The sequence below is a fragment of the Pyricularia pennisetigena genome, chromosome 2, assembly GCF_004337985.1.
Source record: "Pyricularia pennisetigena strain Br36 chromosome 2, whole genome shotgun sequence".
NCBI lineage: Eukaryota > Fungi > Ascomycota > Sordariomycetes > Magnaporthales > Pyriculariaceae > Pyricularia > Pyricularia pennisetigena.
The window spans coordinates 6,834,757-6,846,235 of NC_043741.1; the positions used below are offsets into that span (position 1 = coordinate 6,834,757).

At 53.2% G+C, this 11,479-nt stretch overlaps 3 protein-coding genes across 3 annotated transcripts; 2 read left to right on the top strand and 1 right to left on the bottom strand.

Annotated features, from left to right (window-relative positions):
* Positions 1–606: 606 nt before the first annotated feature.
* Positions 607–4,665, bottom strand: PpBr36_01917 (uncharacterized protein; the record flags this gene model as incomplete). The annotated part of the gene is made up of 3 exons (XM_029889101.1): positions 4,485–4,665; positions 1,330–4,006; positions 607–1,265 (listed from the first exon to the last, which is right to left on the bottom strand). Exons 1-3 carry the CDS (start codon positions 4,527–4,529, stop codon positions 607–609), a joined length of 3,381 nt encoding a protein of 1,126 aa, XP_029751004.1. The 5' UTR covers positions 4,530–4,665.
* A 1,089-nt stretch (positions 4,666–5,754) lies between these two features.
* PpBr36_01918 (uncharacterized protein) lies at positions 5,755–8,027 on the top strand (the record flags this gene model as incomplete). The annotated part of the gene is made up of 2 exons (XM_029889102.1): positions 5,755–6,020; positions 6,122–8,027. The coding sequence occupies 2 exons, from the start codon at positions 5,755–5,757 to the stop codon at positions 8,025–8,027; spliced, it is 2,172 nt and encodes a 723-aa protein (XP_029751000.1).
* A 917-nt stretch (positions 8,028–8,944) lies between these two features.
* On the top strand, positions 8,945–10,959 carry PpBr36_01919 (uncharacterized protein; the record flags this gene model as incomplete). Its single annotated transcript, XM_029889103.1, has 2 exons — positions 8,945–9,010; positions 9,142–10,959. 2 exons carry the CDS (start codon positions 8,945–8,947, stop codon positions 10,957–10,959), a joined length of 1,884 nt encoding a protein of 627 aa, XP_029750999.1.
* Between the last annotated feature and the right edge of the window lie 520 nt (positions 10,960–11,479).

The following is an 11,479-nucleotide window of genomic DNA, read 5'->3' on the forward strand; positions in this document are numbered from 1 at the left end:
GAAAAAAAAAAAAAAAAAAAAAAAAAAAAAAGTATCTAGGCGGCTCGTTTTGGGCTGTGTCTGTCTGGTGGAAGAAATGAGACCATATGTCACCCTCTCAAGTTTGCGTTGGCAGCTGGAATTTGAAGAACACGAGGTAAGCTTCCTCTACGTGATTGTCTAGGTAGATAGGTTGAAACGTACCGCACCAAGCGGTACGTGCATGAGCAAGCACTATTCTCATCTGCTGCTCATGTCATGGGGGGGAGAAGGGAACACAGAAATAAGGAGCGGTTGAAGCGGCAACTAAATCGAAAGGAGAGAATTATAATGCATCTCAACGTCGGAATAAAAGTCCATCTCCGTCTCAACAAGGGACTTTTTAGCTAATAACATTATCTGAAATACAAGTAGTGCTTCTCCATGCTTGCTGTCCTGTTTGCCCTTGGGAGACTGGCCATGGCCGAGTGACCACCCACCTAGCTAATTATTTCCCTTTCCAAGTGCTTTTCTTCCACCATCCCATAGTTAATAACACTAGACCTAATAGTCTCTCTTCCCAGATAGCGTATTAAATCAACCTAGCCTAGTTAGGCCCAAGGTATAATCTGCCGATTTGATTCCAGATCACTCCAAAAGGTTCACATCATCCGAAAACACTCCATACAGATTTTCAATCTCCTTCTCCACCACCTTGAGCTCCTCCGCAACTTGCCCAGTGACCAGCGCGTAGGCGTACAGAAGCGCGTAATCGCGCTCCTCGACTGTGACGGCACCGATCCTCGCCCAATCCCCCAACTTGTCCACCGCTGATACCTCGGACGACCGTCTCCTGGGCGGCAACTGTGGGTGTGAGCTTCCCTTCCCATTGGCGGACGTGGCCTCGTCCGCTATCATGGCGCCTTCGACAGCCGCGAGCGCGGCGCCCGCCGCCGCGTGTTCTTTCCTGAACTGAAAGATCTTGCCAAGCAGGCGGTCTCGCGTGTGTGTCACGCTTGGGATCGACTCGGTCAGCGGGTACTCCAGCATAAGCGAGCTGGCCAGTACCTGAAACACGTGGCAGATACGATCGCATAGGACCGCCCGCTCCTTCGCCGTGAAGAGGAGCAGCTCGCGCTCCCCCTCGCTGAGGTGGCCGCGACGCTGTGTCACGAGACTCATGGCGTAAAAGGCGTCCAGGATGCGATTGGTGGCAGCCAGGATGCGCCCTGCCGTTTCGAACGGGAAAGGCCCGCGGAGCTCCCATTCGGACGCCGCGGCGCGGCGCAAAGTTTCCAGTCGAGAGGCTGAATCTTGGTTAGTAATGTCAAGGCAGATAGACATGCGAGCATCAGTGTATGACTAACTTACCATATCTCTGCAATGCAACCTGCTCTCCCGACTTGAGATATGACCTGGTACAGTCGCTACGCAACAAGATGGCCAGCGGGCCTCGCTTCCAAATGAGCCCCATTTGAAGATAGAGTACCGACAGACCCTCCTTGAACTTCTTGCGCGCCGATATGGGCCATACCACCCGGCAAACAAACAGACCATAGATGATACCAGCTGTGACAGCGAGGGATCTGTGTAGAGCAATCTCACCAATGTACGGGTTCATCCCGCCCTCGTCATCATCGTCATCGTCAACCTTTTGTGAAAGGCTATATGCGTACAGTGCAGTGACGTTGTATGCAAGCAACGCGGTACGACCCAGTGGCGCATTGCCCCTGGCCAAGATCACGACGAAGTTGTAGAATGCAACAAAGCCGCCAAGTATAGCCAGTGCGACCGGGTTCCCGCCCGAGACAGTCCAGTTGACTAGGAAGAGGGCGGTACCAAAGACTGTACCTATAAATCTCGATATTCCGGTAGTGTTTGAGGCGCCCACCGTCATGGAGCAAACCACCATGAACGACAGCAGACCCCATTCACCACGCCAGTGTGAGTAGGTCGGGCGGGTGGACGGGATGAAGGCGAGCATGGCCCAAAGCATGGCACCGATGCCAACCTTGAGGCCAAAGCGAAAATCATCTCTCGCCCATCGTCTCGCCCAACGCAACAGCCCTTGCGCAAACCTGCTCACGTGCTTGTTTGCTTCGTCTCCAGCAAGCTGCCAACTGTATGTGTCCCGATGCGAAGTCATGGTTGATGGAATGCCCTTGGGGAGCTGAGAACGCCTGATCGGCTTGACAAGACTTTCTTGATCCTGATCGCGGTGCTCGTAGGGCAGGGCGGTGCCCGTATTGAATAACGAATGCGCTCGGTTCCTTCTCCAGAAGCGAAGCCACTCCCAGCTTCTTCCGGTCTTCCCATCCTCTGCTGCATGCTTGAGGTCGTCTAGCACATCTAGGTACTTGGACATCTCCTCGCCGAAAGTTTGTAGACTGAAGCTAAAGTGCCCGCAAGCTGCCGCCACCTCCTCAAAGTCCGCTTTAAGGTCGTCGGAATAGTTGGGACGGCCCAGCTCGATGTTTTTGTACAACTCATTAAGAGCCTTGGCACGTGCTTCATTATATAAACCGAGCGCATCCATGAGGCTTGGCCTAAAATGTTCGTTGAGATTTACAACATAGTGCGGTGCTGCTACGAAAGCCGGCTCGCGAAGAATTTCAGATAATGTAAAGGCCAAGGACTTCATAGAGGGCCCAAGCAGCTCGATAAAGAGTGAGAAAATGTCGGAGGAAGTGCGGAACACTGCTGGCTGAGTCGTTTGAGTGGCATTGGACTCGCTATTGGAACGCCTGACAAATGGGCGAGGACTGCCCTCCTGGCTGCTTCCCTCGTCGGTGGCCTCGTCGATGGCAGAAAGAGCTGCATGTCTTCCAGGTCCGCTCTTTGAAGAGATTGACAATGAACGAGACAGAAACGACGGTGGAAATACAGTAGGAGGTCCAATCGTCGTTGGTGATACGTCACCAGCTCTTTGATCAGTGTCGAGTGCAGTGGCAGCCGACTCTCTAAGCAGCGCAAATTGTGTGTTTGCTGCACTTTTTAAACCGCCAATAGACTGCGCAAGGGTCTCAATTGACTTGTACACGGCCTTGTCTAGTGAATAGACTCGCTCGTGACCCAGAAAGTAATGCTCGTATTTCGCCTCGCGCAAAACATTGGTCATGGTCGTGTAGCTCGTATGATATACGGAAATGAAGCTGGAAAACTGCTCTGACAAGAGTTCCTCTTCTTTCCCGCTCAGAAAGCTGTGGGTAATATAAGAAAGCATCTCGCCGAGCGCGGTAGACGATGTGCCCATGGCTTTCCTCAGCGTATCGCGGGCAAAGGCCCTCCATAGTAGCAAGTTGACCGAGGCTGTGATGCTGATACCAATGACCAACATCTTGAAGACTTGGATCATCTTTGTGTTATCCCATACGCTGGCGAATGTTGCGTTTTCCCTAGTGACGACGCTGATGATGGCAAGCGAGGCAAGTGTCCCGCCCACGTTGACCAGTGGGTTGTTCATCCTCTGCTTCACCCAGCCGATGAAGCCGAAACCGCCCGCTACAAAGAACACCAGAACGAGGATATGAGCCAACACAGGCTTGTCGAGGACCGAGCCAACAAAGACCGAAGTGGCCATAGACGAGAGCGAGATGGTGGCTGCATAGGCAACTGCCACGATCGCTATAAGCGTCGCCTCTATCATGGAACCTGCCGACCGGGCGGGGTGGAAGTAGACGGTGATGGTAGCCACCACATGTTTCCCGTCCCGCTTGCCCAGAAAGTCAGAGGCGGGTTCGATGAAGGTCATCAAGCTGGCCAGTACATATGCAAGAGTGCATTTCAGCACCCCACGGCCCTTGGGCGTGCCCAGGAACTTGTAGAGGTTGAGGCATGCCTCTAGAAGTCCCTGGGTCGCATGTCGGAATGGCTTGGCCAGCGTCTTGTGAGAAAACATGCCTGAAGAAGACTCGTCGTCATGGTCTTGCCGGGACAAATCGCTGTTGGTGTTTGCGTTTTCGAGGCCACTTGGGGCATGTCGAAGGGTGAATTGTCTCCGGGACCGCTCGCCGGTGGTTGGGATTACAAAGGTTCCATTGCGAAGTTTCTATTGTAGAGGGCAGCTTCCGATGTCAGCCTCAAGGGGTCCCGACTTGAGATGAATTGGTCTAAAACTAGGTAGGGAGGGTCTAGGTCTAGACTGGGCGTTAAGTTCTTACGCTACGCCTGGACGGGCGTATGGGCGGCCACTGCCCCGAAGAGTTCGAAGAAGATGGGTGTGGGTTCATCACAAGTCGTAGCTCATCTGCTAGAGTCTACTTTGGGGAAAAAAGGTTGTTGCGGCGCATTCTCTGCTGTTGCTTATGGGTCGCAAAGTGGCGTGCCCGTTGTTTGTGTTGCTGTGAAGACCGTTGATTTTCAGGGCTGTGGGGTTTCAGTCGCTTGGGCTTTTTGTAACTGTGTACGCACAGCAGGGTTGGTGTCGGAATATATTGACGCAATAGCCGCCTATCTAGTTGATTGAGGTCACAAGATTGTTGCTGTGCAAGGTGCCGAATTTTGACGGCAGTTTTAGACTGACTGACTGACTGACTGACTGTTGGGCGGCGGATCGCGATGCCGTCACCCATGCCATTGCATTCGCGCTTGTTCCATAGGAATCCACTATGCGCCGGGCTATGCGTGCTAATAAGCGGACCGGTAATTGGCAGAAGCAAGCAGCAAGGGTCCTTTGGCGCAGGTGCCGACTTTTAATTGAAAGGCCATGATGAGTGACCAAGGTTATTTCGAAACCATCCTCCTAATCTTATAAAAACATAAAAAAAAAAAAAAAAATACACCGGTGCCGTTTGGACGGGTATAGTAAGAGTAAATCGAGGTTACAGAATAAGAAATTACACAAGAATCGAGTTGCATTATATCGCTATCACTGTCTTGGTATAGCGCTTGCTGTATTCCCATGCTTGTTACGACGTGAGGAAAGTCGACATCACCTTTGGACCAATCACAGTTGTGCTGCGATATTACTTTGTCGACCCTTGGGTAACATAGGTAGGCACCTAAATAGGCACCTAACTGAAGGTCTCTTGAATTTTATTAGTGCACGTGATACAGAGTCAGGTTCAAGTCTTGCACGAGCTATCTCTCACCTTGCCTTGTGGTCCCTATCTATTGCATTGTCGGCAACCTAGAGCTGTAAAAGTTGAATGGTAACCCGTTTTCAAGTTGGTCCCTGCTTCCTCGCCATATTACATGCTGCTACTCAAAACCCTTGTCATACGCGTCTTCCCGCGAGTTCAACGCCAGGGATCCATCGCCTAAGGTACTGTAAGGTATGGAACTTGCCGATTTAGACCTTGGGTGGGTTCAATGTGCGGAACCCCCCCAGCCCAGTTTTCTCCAGCCTCTCTGTGATCCGTCCATAGAGATGGGCCGCCCGCATTCTGATTAAACCTTTCTCCTCGACGCGCAAAGATCCGCCCACCATATTGTGGGAACGAAGACAGCGAGGCATGTTTGCATGCTGTAATGGATCAGCTTGTGTCTCTTGTCTGTGTAACCTAGGTGCTTGTGATTCTTTCAGCCTTTTTTGGTGAACTTTTGGCCAATCTTGTTATTGCCACCTCGCATTTCCTGCACGTCAAAACGTTAGCACCCGCCATTTTTCCTCATCGCGCGTCAGAACCGCTCCATCTTGCAAAGTTACGTGTAAAGTCTAGACTGAATTTTGCTCGGCAACGATTGCTTCAACAGGTGACTGGCAACGTATACTGCAAGACATTTGCTCGCAACGACCTGTTGATGAAGCGATGATCGATTGACCTTCTGCCGACTCGAATTTGACTTTCGCGCATCATGGAACGCAAAAGGAAGCTTCCCGCGAGGGCTGCTGCGCGCGTCGAGCAAGTGTCTAAAAAGCGAACAGCAACTCCCCCAGATAACCGCTCTGCAACACCCGTTCCAACTCCTCCGACAACAGTCGCCGAAGAGTCTCCTATACCACCAGCTCCGGCGGTGCCGCCCTTGCCAAAGTCCGTTCAGCCAGGGAAACCTTTACCGACAGTCAGCGAGCCGCAGCCCGACGATCTCTCGAATAAAGAGTACCAAACTATACAAGAGAGGTCTGTTGCAGCCAACTTTTTTTTTTTTCAATTGGCCGGCCTTGGAGAAGCTATGCAACTGACATCTTGGTATTTTTTATTTTTTTTGTTTTGTTTCGTAGTGGTGTCCTGGGAGAGTCACTCCATCGTTCACGTCAAAAATGGATCAACGAGGGCATATTCGAAAAATACTGGACCAAGCCAATAAAGCGAAAGGGCACCGTCATAGAAGAACCGAATAATCCACCCAAAGACAGCATGTCGAGAATTGGAACTGTCACCATTTTCGCCGAGCCTCACGTATTCGATGCCACCATGTTTGCGGTCAAAGACCCCAAGCCACCCGCTCCACTCCCGACGACTCGTCCGGTCATTCAGTATGGTCCCCCGAACGGTACCATGCCGCCGCCACCTTCCGCCCCAGGTACGACGCCCTCGACTCCTGTGGTCAAGTCGGCCGATAGTCCGGCTATGGCCGCAGCCAGTGTGGACACACAACAGGCCAAGACAGAAGCACAACAACGGGACTCTTCGACACCCGCACCGAAGGCGAACGTCGAGCCCTCCCATTCGCAAGCTTCGTTGGTAGGGCCAGCCGATAGTCAGTCGAACGGACAGCCACCAGAGTCAAAACACCGACCGGCACCACCTCTACGGGCACAACCAACTCCTCCTCCTCCTGTTGCTGCTGCTCCTGCTCCTGTACCTCCCTCCCAACCACCAGCCATGCAGCCGTCTTTTCCAAGCCGGCCTCCTCCGCCACCGCCACCCTCCGGCTCTGCAGCTGCTACTCCCGCACCGCACACCCCACGACCCGCTACAGCCCAGCCTGCCGGCGCCGACCCCATTATTGTTATGCTGGCCGAGAAGGCCACGGAAGATGCTCACCTTCGCGAATTGATGAAGCGTGTCGCACAAGGTCTAGCACCCAAGGACGAGCTGGATAGGTTTCAAGCCATCATAGACAAGATCACCTTGGAGGCGAGGCGGAAAGGCATAGTGGCGGCGCCATCTGCCGACAGTCTAACTGTTGACGGGAAGACGGTGCGGTATTTTGCGGATGAGGTTCGGGCCATACTTGACATTGTCTTGACGACAAACCCGCGCCAGACTTCTGCCGACCTCAGGCCACCAGCAAAGAGCGATCCGTTGGTCGTAGAGCTTGTGAAAGCGGCTCTGGATGAGCCAAAAACGCGGGACTTGGTTCGGAGGATTGCCGAGAACCGACCCTCCTTTGCGGATGCTACGGATCTCAAGTTGCTGTTGGACAAGCTCAAACAACGCCTGGTCAAGGCGGCAGAGGAGCAGAAAGCCGCAGGAGCTGCCACTCCGTCGCAATCAAAGGCCAAGGCTCCCACGAACGGCCTTGGAACTTCCAACCAAACAGCAACACCGCCCGCTCCGCAACAAGCACTGAGGTCAAAGGGTCCACCGCCTGCGCCCAAACCCGACATATCAGCTGTGGTGTTGGAATTTGCCAACGGGACAGGTGACAGGTACCTCTTTCCCAAGTTTAGCATCCTGGAATCAGTCCAGGGCCCTACGGGCCCGCAGATACTTGCGTCATTTTTACTTGTCAGGAAAGGGAGCATGTCAGAATACGGCGGGGATCCCAGCCTCGATTACTACCAACCAGTCACTATCAGAATACAGGCTTCATCGCCCAAGTTGCTTGATAACCTGACTCGCGTCGTTGCTCCTAGAGACGAGGTCAAAAGATATATGGATGATATTATGGACAACATGACGCGCGCCGAATATGTGCTGCTGGCAATGCGCCTCCCTCGACCTGAGAAGGACGACAAGGACGGTGCCGCCGAGAAAGACGGGACGTCAGGGGCAGCAAATGGGGCAACTGGACCAGAAGTCATTGGCCAGGTGCCAGCGCAAGACGGTCCTTTGTGGACAGCAAAGGCAACCGCAGCAGCAGCTTCATCGCAAAAGTCGGACAAAAAGGTTGTTGGCGAAGACGAAGAGTATCAAAAATTTATTGCTTCGGTGACTCCCATGGAGGTAGATCAAAGCTAGTTTTACAGCAGGGAGGGATATTTTCGGGTTGTACGAGCGCTGGTTTTTTGGTCTATAGCGCCATCGTATCACTTCATATGTGTTGGCTCGAGCGTCACACTGTCATATATCGAAATCGGGGAGCCTGGGCGCGATGGTGTTTTTATATGGGCTTCGGCATCACATGCCAGAAACGCTAGTGGGATGTTTTTTGTTATTGTTTTTAGGGCGATTTTATTAATTGTTATCAAAATCCACTGGCAATGGCTTTAAAGGAGGATACCTTACGCAAGGTTGAGGTTTAGTGATTTTGGCAGCCACATATCAAAGTCGACAAGCTCCGCCTCATTTTATGTCCCTGTGTGAACTGTGCATCTTTTTATCTATCTATCCTCTATCAAGTCACCAAGTACGCTTTATGCATATGGCGTTTGTATTATTACAATAGCACAAGGTTTTAGAATTTCGAGTGTCAAAGTGAAGTCGAGCAGAGCCTGCCTAAGCCCAAGTGGCATAAGATGGATTGAAGCGAGACATTGGAGATAAATAGCCCCACCCGCCGACCGTTTTGCCAAGTCTTTGACGTAAATCCCGAATGAACTGCTGAGCTGACATCCAATTGAGTGGTTCTGTATCTGCATCTACCTGCCAACGCAACTTCCCCAAGCTGCCCAACTTTCCAACAATCAACACAGCGTCTCTAAACAACATAACAAATAAAAATAAGAAAAAAAAAAAAAAAAAACGACTGCGTGATCCAAACCGCACGAGTCTTCTTTTTTTTTTTTTTTTTTCTTTGGAGCTGTTCAGAATGGCCTCGAGGTCGGCTAAAATCAGACGACCTTGAGCTGTCACTGGGCAGTTGTTGAAACAATTGAAGCAACTCGTCAGACCTTAATTATTCGACGAATCAGCCTTTCCAATCTACAACCTCCAAAATGGGACAGGACCACTCTATCGAGGCGAGGCCACCACCCACTCGTGAAGAGGTTGTCCGGCATCTTGTAAGTCGCCTCAATCGATTGTTTCAAGAAACAGTCAAATTATCCTGTCCATGTCCTATAGACTGCACAAAAGAAATCACTCGATATACTAACCGAACCAATCTTGCCTGCCCCTCCCTCTCCTTCCCCAGGCCGGCAAATTCGCCGACAAATGCTACACTCCACTGGAGATTTACTCGCTCAAGGACAACTTCAAGAGCCTGGCCGACACGGTGCAGAATGTAAAGTACCTCAAGGAGGACACCGTTGCCCGGTTCCTTGAGATCCCCGACGCGCTTGGCGTCACTCCTGTGCTGTTCCAGGCCGTGTCGTATCTGGCCGCTTTTCCCTTCTTGCGTGACGCCCCTGCCGTCCTCGGGCTCGAGCAGCTCGTCATCGCCATCACCATCTTGACTGGCCGTTGGAAGAGAGTGCTCAAGAGCCCTGCAGACAGGACGAGGCTGCTCTTCAAGAGCCTAGCTGTCTATGACCGCAAGCTGTCTCGTGCGACGCTGACGCCCGTTGCAAGCCCTACGGTGGCCGAGACCAAGGGTACGTCGACCGGCTTCGCAGTGGACGAGGCGGGTGACGATGATGAGGCCGAGAACGACGGGGATGATGATCTCGTGTTGGCGGCGTTCGAGTCACTAGACTGCGTGGATGCATTTCGTCACGGAGACGCGCCTCCCAATATCCAAGGGGCCATGATACCGGCCGATAACTTTGTGCGGCTCATCATGCTGCTTCTTCTGGTGGCGCCGCTCGATCCGCAGGAGAGGCTGTCGCAGTACTCGGACCGGCTCGTCGGTCCTGAGCTCGAAGACCTACACGCCACGGCCGAGTGCGTGCTCAAGGCGTTTCTCGACGTCGAGGAGGTCCCTGGACTGACCTGGTCTCGGTTCCGCAAGATCCTACCAGCGTGCTGTCCGTTCATGTTTGACGCTGGCTTCAACGCCCTCTTTAGCCACTTCCTCTTCTCGAAAAATGTTGACTTTACTAAGCCCAAGGCAAGGTTCTCAGAAGAGAACATAGGGGAGGATACCAAGTCGCCACAGAAGGCCGCTCCGGCGCAGTCAATACTCCCACAGCCATTGCTGCCTCAGGCTGGCTCGATCCTCAACGCCAATCTTCTGTCACAGCTTTCATTCTTCATCCCGGGGGACTCGCTCTTCCGCTGCTTGCGGCTGCTGTACTCTGGCGACGAGGACGGCTTCTCCATGGGCAGCTTCGAGGGCAAGGTCTTCAACTGGCGGGCTCCTACACTGCTCCTCGTCCGGGGGCGGAGGTTGGACGACCAACCAGACGGAACCCGCGAGTCTGCGTTTGCCGCCTCGATCCCGCCGCGCAGGTTCCCAAATGGCAGCGGTGGCGGCAGCACTGACAACAGCGACGAGACCCTCACCTTTGGCGTCTTTATCGCGCAGCCCTGGCGACACACGCACCGGGAGTGCTTTGGCGACGAAAGCAGCGTCCTGTTCCAGCTCGGACCGGTGCACGACGTCTTCCGCGCCAGCACCCTGAACCGGGACTACGCGGGCTTCGTCAAGCCAACTGGCAGCGGCAGCCACCATGGCGGCATCACGTTTGGGTGCCCGGCGCCGTCGCCCTCCAAAGCTTCATCGGCGGCCGGCTCGCTCGTGGCGCTCGGCAGCGTGTCGCTGTTCCTGGACTCGAGCTTCGAGTTTGGCGTCTTTACGCACGACCACACGTCGCGCGGCGGCGCGTACGCCGCCAGCGCGTCGCGGCCCCGCGACTTCCAGGAGCGCTTCGCCGTCGACTCCCTCGAGGTCTGGGGCTGCGGCGGCGACGACGAGTCGAGACGGCAGGCGGAGCGCTGGGCTTGGGAGGCCAGAGAGGCGGAGGCCCGGAGGAAGATCAACCTCGGCACCGGGGACCTCGAGGCCGACCGGGCGCTGCTGGAGATGGCTGGCTTGGTTGGACAGAACAGGAGTGGTGGGAGTATGATTTGATCTGGGGAGGAGGAGCGATGGTGCTTGTGGGAGTGGGCTTGTATTTACGATGATGCAGCTTTTGATGTCTTTTTCTTTCACAAGGTGCTTCCGGGTTTTGATCTGTAGGCTGATCATGTACACTTTTGACACAATCAGAAAAGACTATGTAATCAATACGTACATGCTCGTGTCCTTTGTACAATTTTGGAAGCATCACTCTGGGTTTACTATGCGGCGCCTTCTGCCCTCTGCAGGTTCCGGGGTATATGTTACAAGACTTCAAATCCAATTAATCTTTTTATTGCCATAAACCACACAAGTCCAGGGGCAACATCTTCACAACCTATATAGCCCGCGAAAGACGGGGCGAGGCGCCTTTGTAACCAAGATTGCAAACACTATCGAATGTTTACTTCCAGTCACATTTCAAAAACCAAAACCCCGCGGCCCTGGCCGCTTCGGTGAAGAAGTGCCCTCATACCTAATCCACAAAGCTCTTACACAGTGGGCCATATAACTACTTCAAGATTGTATACAC